Source organism: Aspergillus terreus, genomic scaffold (genome assembly GCF_000149615.1).
Source record: "Aspergillus terreus NIH2624 scaffold_1 genomic scaffold, whole genome shotgun sequence".
Taxonomy (NCBI): Eukaryota; Fungi; Ascomycota; class Eurotiomycetes; order Eurotiales; family Aspergillaceae; genus Aspergillus; species Aspergillus terreus.
The window spans coordinates 2,638,540-2,655,464 of NT_165972.1; the positions used below are offsets into that span (position 1 = coordinate 2,638,540).

General features: G+C 54.6%; 5 protein-coding genes across 5 annotated transcripts; 2 read left to right on the forward strand and 3 right to left on the reverse strand.

The window, feature by feature from the left end:
• Window positions 1–943: 943 nt before the first annotated feature.
• On the reverse strand, window positions 944–4,831 carry ATEG_00941 (5-oxoprolinase; the record flags this gene model as incomplete). The annotated part of the gene is made up of 3 exons (XM_001211027.1): window positions 944–1,506; window positions 1,611–2,262; window positions 2,309–4,831. 3 exons carry the CDS (start codon window positions 4,829–4,831, stop codon window positions 944–946), a joined length of 3,738 nt encoding a protein of 1,245 aa, XP_001211027.1.
• Window positions 4,832–5,356: 525 nt separating this feature from the next.
• Window positions 5,357–7,849, reverse strand: ATEG_00942 (transcription factor domain-containing protein; the record flags this gene model as incomplete). Its single annotated transcript, XM_001211028.1, has 9 exons — window positions 5,357–5,829; window positions 5,888–6,259; window positions 6,312–6,396; window positions 6,447–6,522; window positions 6,573–7,263; window positions 7,307–7,450; window positions 7,498–7,538; window positions 7,588–7,716; window positions 7,770–7,849. The coding sequence occupies 9 exons, from the start codon at window positions 7,847–7,849 to the stop codon at window positions 5,357–5,359; spliced, it is 2,091 nt and encodes a 696-aa protein (XP_001211028.1).
• Window positions 7,850–10,133: 2,284 nt separating this feature from the next.
• Window positions 10,134–11,233, reverse strand: ATEG_00943 (putative 3-hydroxyacyl-CoA dehydrogenase; the record flags this gene model as incomplete). The annotated part of the gene is made up of 3 exons (XM_001211029.1): window positions 10,134–10,673; window positions 10,725–11,059; window positions 11,119–11,233. 3 exons carry the CDS (start codon window positions 11,231–11,233, stop codon window positions 10,134–10,136), a joined length of 990 nt encoding a protein of 329 aa, XP_001211029.1.
• Window positions 11,234–14,532: 3,299 nt separating this feature from the next.
• ATEG_00944 (cupin domain-containing protein) lies at window positions 14,533–15,076 on the forward strand (the record flags this gene model as incomplete). Its single annotated transcript, XM_001211030.1, has 2 exons — window positions 14,533–14,712; window positions 14,765–15,076. The coding sequence occupies 2 exons, from the start codon at window positions 14,533–14,535 to the stop codon at window positions 15,074–15,076; spliced, it is 492 nt and encodes a 163-aa protein (XP_001211030.1).
• Window positions 15,077–15,359: 283 nt separating this feature from the next.
• Window positions 15,360–16,585, forward strand: ATEG_00945 (putative extracelular cellulose binding protein (Cip2); the record flags this gene model as incomplete). The annotated part of the gene is made up of 2 exons (XM_001211031.1): window positions 15,360–15,408; window positions 15,456–16,585. 2 exons carry the CDS (start codon window positions 15,360–15,362, stop codon window positions 16,583–16,585), a joined length of 1,179 nt encoding a protein of 392 aa, XP_001211031.1.
• Window positions 16,586–16,925: the final 340 nt, after the last annotated feature.

Below are 16,925 nucleotides of genomic sequence, written 5' to 3' on the forward strand. Positions count from 1 at the left end.
CAAAGACAGGAAGAGGATGGAAGAAAGGATGAAGGATGAACACGAGGGAACGGCGAGGGTGATATAAGGAGACAACCTCAGTCAAATGACAGAAGAAGAGAATGAGGGGAGGAGGGGAAGATGCAGCAACTGCAATGCAGCCTTTGTGAGTCTCCTGAACCTCCGGCGGGGTACGGGATTTCTTTGAAGGGATGGAATGAAGCTAGTCTCAATGAATCTGCAGATGAATAGAGAAAAAAGGGAGCGACTGAACCCGAGGAACCTGTACGAGAGTCATGATGGGACGGAATACTTGTACAGAGTCGAAGTGGTCGTGGTTGTTTTGAATAATGAGAAATTTGGGCAGAATTTCCCTATGAGCAAACAGTTTGCATGTGATGACGTTTGTCAGCGGCGGCCTCATCTCCCAGGCATCAATTATATACTTCAATTCAACTTCAACTCTTCGATTTCTGCAGGCCATCTAAGAAGCCATGTTTTTAGATGTATAAAGAAAGTAAGATACCGAAACACTTTGCTCGTCCGTGTTCTATGCTCATTGTGTCCTCGAACATGGTCACCCCATCCTTCCCTCACCACCAAAGTATAATGATCAAGTCCTGTAGAATGTAAGAATGCACCTTCTGGTCATGGCAGTCTGCTGACTTCTCAGAGGCATGTTCGTCCCGTCGGGGACTCTCATTCTCAGTAACTCCCTGCGGCGACAACATCAAGGCCTGGCGGCGTCCTTGGTCACATCATGGTCGACTATTCCATCTCTCTGGGGCTTGGGGTTAGCTGGAGGCGCCATCAGTCGCGAAAGTCATGGTCGAAGTTCTCCCGTGGCATAGAGCAAATAAGCAGCACGTATGTACGGAAATAGAATAATATGCAAGAAAGGCTATAGACAATATCTAAACAACAAAGAGTATCGAACAAGATGACGAAGTCTTGTCAAAGGATTTCATTTTGCCGCACCCCAACCACCACCACCGGCTGTCATAATCACCACGCGGTCGTGCGTCTTGACGGACACGGTATTCTTCCCGCCAATATTAACAATCCTCTCCTCATCCGTCTCCTGATCGCGCGTCACCCATAAGTTCAAACCAGACTGCGCGTCTTCACCGCCCTCCAGTCCGTACGGCCGGTGCACGCGCCGCTCCGACAGGATGGACACCTCCATCGGCGCCAGGAACTCAATATCGCGCACCACACCATCCCCACCGGGATGCAGGCCCTTCCCACCGGACCCTGGGCGCAGCGTAAACTGCCTCAGCAGCGTGGGGTACCGCTTTTCAAGAATCTCGGGGTCTGTAATCCGCGTATTCGTCATGTGCACATGGATACCCGACTCGCCGTCCCAGGTTGGGCCGGCGCCGCTGCCACCCGCGATGGTCTCGTAGTACCCGAAGCCGGGGATGGTGGCGCCAGTGGCCGGGTCGGTCTTGGGGTTCGTACCGAAGGTGAGGTTGTTGCAGCAGCCCTGGGACGCGGCGCACGCGCGGAACGCCTTCAGCACGACGTCTGTGATGCGTTGCGACGTCACGACGTTGCCGCCGACCACGGCGGCTGTCTTCGTCGGGGACAGGATGCTGGGCGACGGCACTGGATGTCGATCGGCGCCAGACAGCCCTGGTTCAGTGGGACGTCGGCGTTGATCATGCACCGCAGGCAGTAGATGATGGCGGAATGCGTGATGGCGATCGGCGCGTTCCACCCGCCGTACACCTCGGGCCCGGTGCCCGCGAAATCGAATACGGCGGAGCCGTCGGCCCCGTTGATGGTCACCTTGAGTTTGATCGGCGTGCCGTCGTCCATGTAGTCGACCGCCTCGAGGGGCTTCCCGCCGAACTGACGGTGCAGGTCCTTGAGGAGGTTGCGCACGGCGGTCTCGGCCGTCGCCTGGATGGCGTACATGTACTTCTGCACGGTGGCCGTGCCGTACTCGGCGAAGAGGCTCTGGATAAGCGAGATGCCGCGCGTGTTGGCGGCAATCTGCGCCTTCAGGTCGGACAGGTTGTCGCTGATGCAGCGCGCGCCCGAGCAGCCCTCGTACTGTGCGGGCTTGCGCACCAGTAGCTCGATCATGCGTTCTTCGTCGAACACGCCGTTGCTGACGACCTTTTCGCCCTCGATGGCTGCGCCCTCCTGCCAGAGAGCTGTCGACTTCGGTGGCATCGAGCCCGGGAGAATACCGCCGATGTCGGCGTGGTGGCCGCGCGAGGCCACGTAGAACATGATCTCGCTACCGCCGGGGCGGTCGAATACCGGTGTGATAACCTGGAAATGTGAGTGGTGATTGTGAAGGGAGGAGAGGGGGACTTACTGTGATGTCAGGGAGATGGGTGCCGCCGCAGCTGGGATGGTTGGCCACCAGCACGTCGCCGTCCTTCAGGTTACCTAGCCATTTTTGGTGCTGGTACCGAACGGCGAACTGCATCGAGCCCAGATGGACAGGCACGTGGGGGGCGTTGGCGACGAGGCCACCGTCGGGGGAGAACAGCGCGCAGGAGAAGTCCAGACGCTCCTTGATGTTGGTGGAGACGGACGTCTTTTGCAGGGTGCGGCCCATCTGCTCTGCAATCGACATGAAGCGGTGGCCGAAGATACTGAGACGGATGGGGTCGATCTGCGACGACACGCCGTTGACGACGGGGGCGGCCGTCTCCTGCTTCTCCTTGAGGTCAATGACAATGCAGGTCTCGAGGATGTTGGCAACGGCGTTGGGGGCCACCACGATCGTCTGCGTCTTGTCAATGATGACGGCCGGACCGTGGACCCGGGTGTTTTTGTCCAGCTTGTCGAGGAGGTACACAGGGGTGTCGATGCGGTCGGAGTAGCCGTCGAAGAAGGCCTTGGTGGTGTTATCTGGCGCGGCCGTTACATCCTGCATGGTGGCCTCCTTCAGCTGCACCAGCGGACTCTTCTCCTCGCGCACCTTCGACGACGCAATGGTGCGCACGCGGATGTCATCGACCAGCACGGGGCGTTCAGAGTTGAAGTTGAATTCGCGACGATGGCGGATACGGAACTGCTCGAGGAACCCGGAGCCGTCTTCCGGCTTCAGGATCATCAGGCTGGTGTCGGAACCCTCGTAGCGCATGTTCAGATAGAGCTCGTGACGGACCTGCTCGGCAGGGAATCCTTGCGTCTTCATCTCCGCCGTGGCGGCGTCCGTCATGTCCACAAAGCGCTTGTCCAGCGTGGCTTGAGAGGTGATGTAGTCTGTGGAGACCGGCTCCTGCGACTCCTTTACCACCTCGGCCAACGCCAGACCATATGCTGAGAGAACGGAAGAGTATTTGTGGATGATGATACGAGATATGCCCAAAGACGCCGCAACGGAGCAGGCATGCTGACCACCCGCACCTCCAAAGCAGGCCAGATGGTGCGAGGCCGTCTCAAAACCGCGGGCCTCGGTGAGATTGCGAATGGGACGAGCCATCGACTCGTCCGCCACCTTCAGGAATCCAAGGGCGATTTCCTCCGGGGTATACTCCGACTGACCCGCCTGCTTGCGTTCCGCGTTGATCTTCCGCGTCAACTCGGTGAAGAGCTTCGTCGTCGCCTCGAGATCAAGCGGCTGGTCCTCGTTGGGACCGAAGATGTGCGGGAAGTACTCGGGCAACAGACGGCCCAGGAACAGATTGGCATCTGTTACCGTCAACGGACCGCCCTTGCGGTAGCACGCCGGGCCAGGATGCGCTGACGCGGACTCAGGTCCGACATAGAACAGACCGTTGCGCCACGACAGGATCGAGCCACCACCAGCCGCGACAGTGTTGATATCGAGCTGCGGAGACTGAATGAGAACACCGGCAACTTTAGACCCAAAGACATGCTCCAAATGCCCATCGAACCGCGACACATCCGTCGACGTACCGCCCATATCGAAGCCAATCACCGGGATCTTCTCCGTGGGATCCCAGCTGGTGGCGGCAAAGCCGACAACACCAGCCGCGGGACCGGACAGGATCGCTTTCAGACCGCTGAATTTCCGGAAGTCGACCAGACCGCCGTCGGACTGCATGAACTCAAACCGGCACTCGTGCTGGCTCTCGAGGCCGCCTTCGAAACTCGACGAGATGGAGTCGATGTATGTCTTGATAACGGGCGTGAGATAGGCGTCAGCCGCGGCGGACATGCCCCGCGGCACGATCTTAATCATAGGCTGCAATTTGGAGGACAGCGTCACGGAAAAGCCCATGCTCTCGGCGAGCTCTCCGATCTGGCGCTCGTGCTCGGGGTACGCGAACGAATGCACCAGCGCCACCGAGAGCGACTGGTATCCCTCCTCCTTCAACCGTTGCAGCTCCCTGCGGACTTCCTCCAGGTACAGCTCCTGCACCACGCGGAACTTCTCCCCTGTGACACCCTCAACAACGCGGGCGCCGGCAAAGGCGTCCTTATCCGCGGACGGGTGGCAGGGAACCACGCGCTCATTGACCTCGACCACTCCTTCGGGCAGGACCCCCGGCCGGGCCATGGACAGATCGAAGATGTTCGGACGCGACTGGTCTCCAATCTTGAGCAGATCTCGGAAGCCCTTGGTGGTGAAGAGGACGGAGCGGGCGCCTTTCCGCTCCAGCAGGGCATTTGTGGCGACGGTCGTTCCCATGCGGAGACAGCCAATCCGATCCAGCTTCAACGGTCGACCTCGAGGGTGAGGTTCGCCTGTGACGAGCTCGAGAATCTGGCGAACGCCTTCCGTGGGCGCATCTTGGTAGTGTGCTGGGTCGACCGACAGTAACTTGAGGATGATATCCGGGCGACCCGGGACGATGGCGTGGACGTCGGTGAACGTGCCACCACGGTCAATGGAGATGGTGATTTTCCCCGATCCAGACATGTTGCTCTCTCCCTCGGGGGTTCGTGTCTGAGGGATATGTATGAGTTCTGGTGGGGGCGGGGAGAGAAGGCGAGAGATGGAGACGATAGACGGTCAACCAGGGGCACGCTCCGGGGGTTTTAAATGAATCAATGTCAGATCCTCCGGTTCCCCGCTGATGAGAAGCAGGATTACTATTGATAACAGCGCAGGCCGCTCGCCCCGAAGTGTCCACTGGGTTATCTTCCACTCATCGTCGTTAACCACTCCATGAGGTCACGTGTCGGGCCGATGGCGGCGTCATCGGAGTCATCGGGCCGATGGGGCCGTATGACTATACCATAAGCAATCAGTTGGTAGAATGAGGAATGTTGATGATGGAGATGGGTGTAGGGATTGTATTAGATGATATCCTTGGTGACCTTGATCAGCAAGTATCAGACTTTGGCCAACGGAGAACATCTACTTGGGTTTAGTGCATAAAATAGATGACATTGAGCTAGAACTATATACTAAGAATCATACCGAGAGTCGTACTGAGAATCATCATCGTCGCAGCGTATTCTCAATCCAATCCGTATCCATATCTATATCAATCTGCCCCAAGACCTCTTCCCACAGCCCAGGATCATCATTTATGTCAAAATTCAGCGTCATATCGCGCATCGACGGCAAGTCCTGCGGCAACGGCCACTCGGTCGACAACACCGGTGCTGGTTCCTCAAACGTATTCGTCGCCGGGGTTGCCTGCTGAATCGTGCTGGACGGTGTGACTGGGGCGTCCATTGTGTTACCGCTCTTCCGGGAGCTGCTGGGTCCAATCGCGGACTGCAACTCGAGTAATAACGCGTGTCGGGCCCCCAAATACGTATTCCCGCGGTCCGCCATACTACGCAGCAGGTTCAATGCCATCTCCATTGTGCGTGCGTTGGCGTCGTTATGAGGGAAGACTGCATTGACCATCACCAGGAGAAGGGCCGCTGAGAACGCGTACTCGCCGTCGAGATAGCCGTACGTTGCTTCATCTCGTCAGTATGGACGTGGGACGGACAGCATATGAAAGGAAAGAATGCGTACCAACAAGATTATGCTTCGCAGCAGCATCCATAATGATCGTTGTGGCACGAGCTGCAGTGATGCAACTGTCAATCACGGCCACTGTGCTTTGGGACAGCCCCTCCTTCCAGTCATCCGTCGCCGAGCCTCGCGACTCCGCCTCAAGTCGTCGCTGGATGACATAAAAAACCAAGGGTCGTGCGGTCATATTAATGCACGAGTAGAAGTGGAGGAAAGTCGAAACCGACTCGCGGTTGATGTGCGTGTCCAGGGTAGAGAAGTCGATTCGAAGACCGTCTGGCACCCGCTGCAGCCACTCGGATAGATCGGTCGTGATACTCTGCGCCGACGCAAGTAGGTTGGTACCTGTGCGGGGCTTCTTGCGGTAGATTTCTGTGACATGTGAGTCAAAATGAGCCGCTTTGTGTGTACTGCAATGGCCTACCTTCTCCAATACGTCCCAGAATTCTGGACAGTTGAGTATAATGGGTTAGGACAACAGACGGCCACGGTATATCACTCGATCCGGGCTGTAAAGAACGTTAGTCAAGTTACCTCCCACTGGGTCAGCGCAACATACTGTAGGAACAGGCCACGTCGTCCCAATATCTTCATCTTGAATGGTAATAGGATTTCCGGACTTGACGGAGAGTAAACTGGTAGCAATGTTAGAATGCTACGGCGGCCATTCTCTGGGGTTGCATACCGATCCAAGCTATACACCGACCACCAAGCGCGGCGGCGACGATTTCGAACCTCCTCACTGATAGTGGGGTCTGACACTTCCTGATGCAGACCGAGGGAGATTGCCATCCGAAGGGCCAGCCCGATCTTCACTCCGTTAGCATACACTCGGGTTATCCCATGGTGGAGTGAGCATACGTAAAGGAAAGCCGCATCGCGTCGGTTGAGATTCTGCATATAGTATGCCACATAGCATAACACCTCGACAAAGAAGATCGACCCCTCTTCGTGGATATCTGGCAGGAAGCGCAGGGCATGTTTGAAATATTTAAACCCCGGAGGACCGTCGTCTCCAGACCACTGGTTGACGGAATACATTAGCCCAAAGGCGATCACGAGGAGCACCTGACAGTAAACCAGACAGGACTCCCGATTGGAAAAGTCAGGGGGCTGGTTGTAAACAACATGGAGTCGTTCTTCGAAATCGCGGGGCTGAATGAGAGAGAATATGGTTCCAATGTAGGTGTAGTGCACCCAGAACAAGCGTTTGGCGAATTCAAAAGGGGGCATTTGGGGCAGGGCCCGGCTGACCGACTGGCGTAAGGATGTCGGATCATTGTACAGCGGACGGATATCCCATGCGAGGTTGCCGGACGTTGGATTCAGCCGTTTGGCCAAGTGAGTGGCCGAGGACGGACCGACAAAGTCTGTACCTGGTGAGAACGGTTCCTAGTGACTAGGAAGAACGAGACGTACGATGTTCCCCGGATCGATTGAGGAATAGATGGTCGGTTCCCTTGTACCACCAGTCGTCTCGTTCGACGGGCACTTCGACACTAGGGAAGGGACTGGACTGGGTAGGGCTTGGATTGGAGAAAGAAGAGGGACGAGAGTCCTCTACTGCAAGGGTCAGAAGCCGAGAATACAAGACAAGAAGATAAACATACCGGAGCGTCCAGCGGCCTGCGACTGAAGCTGACGCAAGTAACTAACGCGACGTTAGTGAGTCTTACTCAATTGAGTAGATATGTACACACCTCTCCGGAATCGACACGCGCTTTTCCGCTTCGGAGTAGACGCAGACCTGGTTGGCGTCTTTACAGGCGGCGCAAGGGTAGGGCGGGTTGCCTGCACATCGCGTCTTTCGGTTGCGACATCGATTGCAGCTGCATTAGTCCGTATTAGCGCCGCTAGCTTATCCATTGCAGGGGTGACTTACGCTACGTTCGACCGCCTTGGGTTCGATCGGTCCTCCGATCGAGGTGTCGATGCGCGTCGGGCAGCCTTGCCCGGGGCCATTCTTGCAGTCACGCGAGTCGATGCGATTCAAGATGGAGCATCGTGCTGCCCTTGGAGGGAGTTCCGTCTGGGGATCGCACCCCTATATGCTGTTTCTATACGAGACGACAGCCACGGCGTCAAGTATGGCGTTTCTTACTTCGTTCTGATCACGAAGCCGTCGGGACGAGATGTCCGCGGGTGATGATGCCAAGATGTTTGCTGACGACCGTGGACGAAAATTATTCGTTGGAGAGAAATTCCTGTCGATATGGACGAGATGTCGAAATCATGTGCTCGTTTCTGCTCTTCTCCAGGATTTCCCTCGTTGTCTTCCCCACAGTCGTGGATGGGAAATTGCACTGCGCATGTGAGGGAGCATCGGCCCGATGGAACCATAAGCGATAAGATAAGCCGATAAGATAACGATACGGCCGTCGGGTACCTCCGGTTGTTTTCTCCAGTATCCTGGGGACCTTCGGGATATTGCGGCTGTAAACATGACAGAATCAGTCCACCTGTTTTGTGTCGTTTTCGTGATTAGTTTCAAAATTCATCTCCCTATCGTAAGGACCATGCTCGTGAGAATCGATATCAGCAATGGTGACGTTGGCGATCGTGGTTTTGTTCGTCCTCATCGCATCCATCCGGCTGCTCTATAACCATGTCCGCTTGAATACTATTCCCGGCCCTGTGCTCGCCGGACTGTCTAGTTTCTGGCTCCATGCTCAGCCATCTTCTCAATTACCCAACTCTCTGCTGCAACTCCATGAGAAATATGGCACGATCGTTCGCATAGGGCCGGACCTTGTCAGCGTGTCCAATCCTGCCACCATTGTTCTGATCTATACGCGGCGATCGCGGAATAGGGTGAGTCTTCATGTAAATGTGTCGAGGAATGATACCAATCTCTGTCTAGCTAAAGTACAATATACAATGCCCAGCGACTTGTCATGTCCATCCGACCGAAACCGTCTGCAGCAGACAGTCCAACGCACAGCAGTATGAAGGGCTCGTTGATCCAGCCCTGCGCAATCTGGTCCATACCCTCCGACGATACCAGACCCTCGACCTGGCCAGCTTTCTTCACTTCTTCGCAGCCGACTTTCTATCACGCTTGACCACCCTCCATCCCGCGGGCGCAAACAACGCTCGTCGCCATGAACCTACCGAGAGAGGCCTTCCGGGTTTCTTCGCTGAATGTCTCCTCCTCAGAGGGCCCATATCTCGGCTCAAACGACAGCATGGGTGTCCGTTTATTTGTCGAGAGGTTCGATCTCATTTTACCGGACAACCTACCTCTATATCAAGTCGTACTTTGTTTAAGTCGGAAGATCATCCATCTCCTATGGAGGAGCATCTCGACTGCATCGCGAAAACATTCGTGTCAACGTTTCGCTTTCTTCTCAAATACCCTGCAGTGATGCGTAAACTCCGACGCGAGATAGTTGCTGCCCACAACCACAATAATCTATCCCCGCTTCCTCTGTGGAGTGAGTTGGGCGAGTTGAAATACCTGCAGGCGGTGATGAAGGAGTCCCTGAGACTCTCCCATGTGCATAGAGTGCATGAGGTGAAATCGCCTGCTGGAGGTGTCACTGTTTCTGGATATTACGTTCCGCAGGGCACGACGATACGATGTCATCCACTCGTCGTGCACAATAACGCTCAAATCTATGGGGACCGGCCCCAAGTATTTGATCCGGAACGGTGGCTCAATAATGATCTTCAGCGACAGAAATGCATGACGGAGTGTTTGATGCTGTTTCAACAGCATGTATTCGAAAATCCCACAATATACGCTGCGTGGTGGGAGCTCAAGAAAGCAATTGTCGTTGTCCTTATGTGGTTTAATGTAAGTGGAATCCAGCAATGAGGTCATTTATCTAATCGGTGGATAGTTGGAACTTTGTACTGCCTATGAAGCAGCCCAGGACTCAGGTACAGGGTCGAATCCACCTGTGGTTGTGCGCTTTATACCGCGGTCATAACTTCTAGTCTCTACCCTAGAATCACACCACACCGCACATAGCTGTCTATATTCCATTTAACTAGTAGTGCAGCCTCTGGGTAAATGCACCTGTTACAACGAGGAACAACTTCTGTCATTGGAATATCTGTATTTGACGGGAAAGAGAATAAGAGGAACGGCAAAAACATAAGGTAGAAATCATTTTCGTGCCTCGTAAATCTTATAACGTGTAATTTTTGCTTTTTGATGGACGGCGATCCGAATATCGCTATGGGTATCGATTTAATAAAGACAAACAAGAAACAAACCCCAGCAAGCAACAGCCACCGCTGCTTACGCCGCCCAGGCCTCATGCAGCACCTTCTGTCCCAACGCCAGCGTCCGGGACGGCTCCTCACCCAGCCACTGGGGCTCCAGGCGGGTGATGTTATCTTCGATCTCCCATGCACGACCGCCCTCGACATACATCGAGGTGCCGTGCAGAGAGTCGTCAGCCAGGACGCCCGCCGACACCAAGGCCACCTCCTGCGGGGTGCTGATGGGCAGGCCCTCCTTGGCCCAGCGGTCACCCACCTTCTTGGGAACGCCCGAGCGGGTCGCGGTCATCCACGGGCAGATGGTGTTGATCCGGACATTGTGCTTGTACGGCGAGGAGAAGTAGGGCCGCAGGGAGCGCATGAGACCTTGCACGCCATGCTTGGCGGCTTGGTAGACCGACACACCGGCGGTTTCCTTGAAGCCTGCTGCGCAGGAGAACAGCAAAATTGACCGGTCCACACCAGGGCCACGGTTGTGACGAAGATAGACGCTCGCCACACGGGTGACATACAGCGAGCCGATGAGATTAACATCGACGTCCTTGGTGGACGGAGGCTAGAAAGGTCAGACCAGGTGTTCTTCAACCGGTTGCGGGATCAACCATACCTGTCTCACAGTCTGCAGACTGAGGCTCTGGTCGAAAAAGTTCTCGCCAGCTTCCATGTTGCCGGCCGTGACGACCACGTGGTCGATCTTCTTGTACACCTTGAACGCACGATCGAAGAGATCGACGACAGCCTGGTAGTCGGTCACGTCCACCGGCTGGAAGATGGAGCGGGGCGGCTTGGGGGGCAGGGCGGGATCGCCAATGGCCGGCCAGTTCTCCAGACACTTCCGGGCGAGGGCCTCGCCGCGGGTGGTGTCGATATCACCAATGCAGACATACGCGCCGGTCTGGGCTAGGATCTCGACCAGACTAGCACCGATACCGTTGGAGCCACCTGAAACGACGATTAGGATGGGTCTAGAGACAGGGGTCTTGTCCAGCAGGAGGACTTACCGACAATCACTACGACCTTCTCATCAAAGGCCTCTTTGTGATCCGCAGTGGGGTGGAACTGGTCCAGGGGAGCAGCCGAATTGGAGGAGAGAACGGGATCGGAGGGGGCAATCATCGTGAAGGACTATCCACAGGGAAGGATGAGGGTGGATCGAAGAGGGAGATCGTTGTGATCGCTTGATGCGCAGTCACCGAGGGAGAGAGATGGCGCGGAGGAAGTTGGGTTGAAGAACCATGCTAGATCCGGGGCCGAAGGGGGACGAGGGGGCTGTTTATATAACCCAATGTTAGGCTGGGCAGGAGGCTGTCCGCTTGTCCCCCAGGACGGCAGCCTGGCCATAGTTACTCGCTCGATTGCTGTTCTCCAGGAGGGGGGGGATCGGAACCAATCACCGGTTGCAAGAGGGATTGGCGGACATTGCAGAAGAGGGTCGCGATCCCTGGGTCCTGGTGGAGCGCATATCGGACGAGGACGAGGACGAAGCGGTTACATTGTTGGATGAGAGGGAATGCGAACTCCACCGACGGCGTTATTCCCCGCCTGCCACAGTCTCACCCACAGTGGATCAACGGATCGGCAAGAGTGCGGGGAGGGAGAGAGGACGACATCTCGAGGTGATCTGGAGAGGATACAAGAGACGGATGCAGCGGTGACGAAGTGAGGGAGGATGATGGCGATAGCGATGGCGGGAATGGCGGTAAAGAAAATGAGCGGGAGGGGAGGGAGAGAGAGAGAGAGAGAGAGAGAGAGCGATAGAAAGAGGAACGGCAGGGAGGAGACGGAGATGGAGATGGAGGGCGGAGGGAGAGAGGGGAACCCGTACCTGGGCAGGTACCACCGCACAGTAGATTGGCGGGGGGGTACATTGATACGCGCACTGGTTGTATTCTCTATTTATTTATTTAGAAGATTTATTTATTTATTATTCCTATTATATCCTTCATCTTATCGTCGTATTATCCTTATTCCTCTAGTATTATTCTTATATTCTGATGTGTTAATCCTCTGATCATCCCCTCCATAATGCAAAGGGCTATCATCTTCCTCACACAGTCCAATATCATGCAACGCCACAGCCGAACCGTCCGTGAAATGCCTCAAGCGCAAGCCATCCGGGATGACGTCGACGGCGCCCCTGACTTGGGTTCTCTCCTCCAATAACACCGACATCTCAGCCCCATCGTATATCCTCGGTAACCGCAATGGGAGCAGGATCAGCTTTTTGCCATTCTGTGCTCTCTGCATGATGGGGAGACACACGGCCTGCCATCCTCTGGGATCCTACTCGACTTAGCTACCCTCCCCCTGCACGGTGATACGCCATGGCTGGATGGACATCACTTCCCTACTTCCGGTCAGCGATGCTTCGGGCTCCCGTTTAGCTTCCACCTGGATAGGGTCTAGCTTTCGCCATGACGCGATTGTCGACATTTCATGCCACGCAATGCTGCAACAAAGACTCTTATACCCTCTCGGACTGGCATGGACCGGTTGACGGCGGTGCGGTGGCCGGATAGGCCATCCGCCGAGACTCTTGGTCTCACCTTATTGGGTCGACGGACAGATAACAACAGCCTCAGTCTAAGCATCCTCGCCGGAAATTGGGGGAAGGATGCGGCGCGGCATTCGACATATGTCAACGGAGCAGCGTCCTCCGTTCGGTGCGTTGCATCACGTATCCCAGCCAGTACCACTTCAGACCGCATCCCGACCTAGGTACAATTGCATCTATCACAGTGGCATGGTTAAAGAGAATCTTGAGTCCTACTTCTTCTTTATGAGAGTACCAATGGTTCCTTTGAGCCGAAGGGAGGGAAAAAGAGCCAAGACTGAAGGGGCCGGGCATTCCGATGCTCCGTAGGAACCCATCTAGTTAGCGCTCGGCCTCATGTGGTTCTCCACCGGCCCACCGCGTGTTATGCGAGTCTGAGTCGGTTCAATCGTTCCGTTCGGCGCATAAACTGGTTTATTCTCTCAATCTACTCAGACTAGTGATTATTATTGTTGTGCGGCACAGGTCCGAGTGTTGGCCGCCAGGAGGAATTATTAATTGCCGGAAGCGGCATGATCGCACGGATCAAGGCATCCATGTCTGTCCCTTAGCACTTGGTTACATGGCAGGTCGATACAACATCATTCAGGCTAATTCACGCAACAAACTTAAGGTAACTTTTGTCGTTGGTGGCGTCGACCTTTGCTTCTGGCTCCGGCTGATCTACATGTGTATGGACGCCACCGAATCAGCCAACTCTTGGTATCTAGCGCTTAAGTCCATCTCGAATGTAGGGTAACTGGAATCTTAAAGTACACCTAAAAAGGAGGTGGGAGTGAGTAACTCTGATTGCAAGGGGTCATAGCCCGGGATGGGTTTGCATAAGATGGACCCAGATATAGTGTTGCTGCTGCACGGTAAGGGAATTGGTTATGCAACTCGACCCTTTAGAAAGTTGCGTAGTTACAATAGTCTTCTTCTTGAGATGATTCTCATTCATTCCTTTTATCTTCACCCTAAGTTCTAACGAGAAGCTATTCGTGCATGCAGTGATTCAGGGTACATAAATGCCACGCAGCATTTCCGCGGGTGGTCTGAGCACGCAACGTCCTGAGCAGGCCCACCGGTCTCCGCTTCGACTCCACGATGACATGTCTCCACCCATGCATGTTTCTGCGAGATGGACAGATCTATATCACTATCGCTCTGTCGCTAATTGTCTGTGTCTGAAGTTGTGGTGCATGGTTGAGATGAGCAAAATAATATCAAGGTAAAACAGAAAAGACCTTGAGGCACATAAGAGAACGTGTCTCGGTGCCTCAGCCATCGAATTACCTATTAAGGACTAGCGCATCAGGTATGTTCTCTTCATCGATCATCGAAATCGCTTCCAACACGATCTCTTCCTTGTCATCGCCATCTGGATCTTTCAGAGATATCGAACCACAGAAGGTACCTATTATGCAGACAAGTTATCGCATCAGAAGGCCAGCGCACCACCCAGATTGGTATCTCCGCACCCCAAAGCTCGCTGTTGCATAACGTTAACTAATCAGGCGTTCTAGATGTCTTTTTTGGTCCTCCTATTTATTATTTTGATCGAGTGCTGACCAATTCAGCGATCGAAATAGTCATGACATACCGATCGAGGAACAACCGATCCTACCAGCGGACTGAGAGCGGTAGTTGACGTCACTTCCGGAGCCCTTCTAGAACGGCCGTTGTTATATAAGATCATGCGATTATTCCATCATGGACATACCGGATGGCGATTCCGACCATCATGCATCGCATATCGACATATATAAAACCACAGTCGACCCATTTCCTTCGCCGGTCACTTTACGTCCCAAGTATCCCAGCTCAATTGTGCAAGAACAAGAAACCTACTCTCTATTCCTCCAGACATTTCGCCTCCACAATGGCAAAGACATACAACGGAAACACGTCGGAGCAGCCTCCGCGGCATGAGATGGTCTACCTCCCCGGCGTACTGTCCCCCAATCGATCCTTTGGCGTATTCCGCAAGGTCCTTCATACAGGACTGTATTCCCAATTCGTGGCGATGGAAGTGCCCGTGAACGGAGAAATCGGAGACGAGGTCAGTCATCCTAGACCATCCAAATTGGATAGCGACTGACAGATGACACCAGATCCACACCGTTGATCAGGTCCTGCTGTTCACCCACGGAAATGGCAAAGCAATCGTGGCCGGAAAAGAACAGGATGTAAAGCAGGGCGACGTGGTCATCGTCCCGGCTGGCACGCAGCACCAGTTTCTCAACATCGGCAAAGATCCTTTGGAACTGGTGACGGTGTATTCGCCCGCAGAGCATCACCCGGCCACCGTTCATCAGACCAAGGCTGAAGGCGATGCAAAGGAAGAAGCCGGTGAAGATGAACCGCCGGAATGGACCACGCGCAGTAAGGCCGAGAATGAAAACCTGGGGTTGGTCACGCCTTGAGGTGCCATCATAGCCTAAATAAGCCAGCCCCCTGTGACAATAAAACGCACAATTAATCTTCACATTCTTCACATTTTCGTATTTGCGCAGGGACTAGGGACTGAAACACGACTTCTCGTGACCTGTAGGGATTTGTCAAATCAGCCTAATTCCCCGTGTTGAAACAAGACATGCATCCTCGGACGACCGGACCGATGCTAGAAATCGGGTGGCACTTATATAGTGGGTGGAAGAGAAATGTCTCATTCACAGACCGCATAGCAGCATATTAATTCGTGTCGCAATGAAAAACACCCAGCTGTTGTTCGTCCTCACTACCACCTGCCAGGGAGGTAGGGGCTTTCCCTCCACAGCTGGAAGACTCACTGACTATATACAGTCCTCGCACAATGTCCGGGCCTCCCATCTTCCCTTTCTCTAGAGCCCATATCGACTCTGCCAGACCCATTTTCGTGGTATCCACTATCGGAAACAGGTCGGATCAGCTCAAAAGATGACTTCACATGTCGCCAGCAGCACATCGCTGCGCTGCTACAGCGTTTGGAATTGGGAGAAAAGCCCCCGTCCCCTTCCACAGTAAAGGCATCCTTCACCCAAAATACACTCTCTATCGCGGCGTCAGAAAGCGGAAAGGAGATCGCATTCAATGTCACTATCAAATATCCCTCGGAGGGAGGCGATGGTCCTTTCCCTGCCATGATCGCGTATGGGGCGCTTAGTATTCCTCTACCGGCAGGAGTAGCCACGATCACATTCGACAACAGCCAGATTGCGGAGCAAAACGACCAGAGCAGCCGTGGAAAAGGCCTTTTCTACGATCTATACGGGGCAAACCATACAGCAGGAGCCATGGCGGCATGGGCGTGGGCCGTGTCGCTGATCCTTGACAGCCTGGAGTCTACACCAGAGGCGAATATTGCCGTCACCAAGGTCGGAGTAACCGGATGCTCGCGTAACGGCAAGGGCGCGATGGTCGCGGGAGCGTTGGACTCGCGGATTGCGTTGACAGTCCCGCAGGAGTCCGGCACCGGTGGATCAGGCTGCTGGCGTCTGTGTGAAGCCGAAGAAGGCGCTCCTGAGAAGGTCCAAACAGCGGGTGAAATCGTCCAGGAGAACGTGTGGTTCTCGACGAGCTTCAATGCATATACGGATAATGTTGACCGTCTTCCGTTCGATCATCACATGCTGGCTGGGCTTATCGCTCCGCGCGCCTTGCTTTCGCTGGACAATGCGGGTTATCAATGGCTGGGACCATGGTCATCCCTGGGATGTATGCAAACAGGTCGTATGATTTGGGAGGCACTGGGCGTTCCTGATCACATGGGATATTCGCTGTCGACCGACCATTCCCATTGCGTGTTTCCTGATGAGCAAGCCGAGGACTTGTCGGTGTTCATACGTCGGTTCCTCCTCGGAGAGGAGACCAACACCACAGTGCAGAAGAGCTATCCGGGGATCTCATTTGAAAAAGCAGATTGGGTTGATTGGGAGGTGCCAACTCTGACTTGAGATGGCAGCTGGAGGACAATACCCAAGAGCAAAGTTCGGCCATTTGGAAGACTGCTTGTCCATGCTCCTCGCCAGCAGACACGTGCTGAACGTGCCCACCTCAAACCCGCGCGAGCGAGTGTACAACTGCATCAGCCATTCTTTGACGCCAACTCTGAGGGGTAGAAGCTCCTCCTCGCAGGACGGAAGCAGATCAGCCAGATCAGAAACGTCTTCGATCTTTCTAGTCAGAATGCCAGTCTCCTTTGTAGCCTCATCCCAAGCCCACGTGTTGTCATCCGACTCCTTCTCGTATTTGTGGCCGAAGCGTGCCATGTCCTCACAAAAGGTGGTGCTCCTG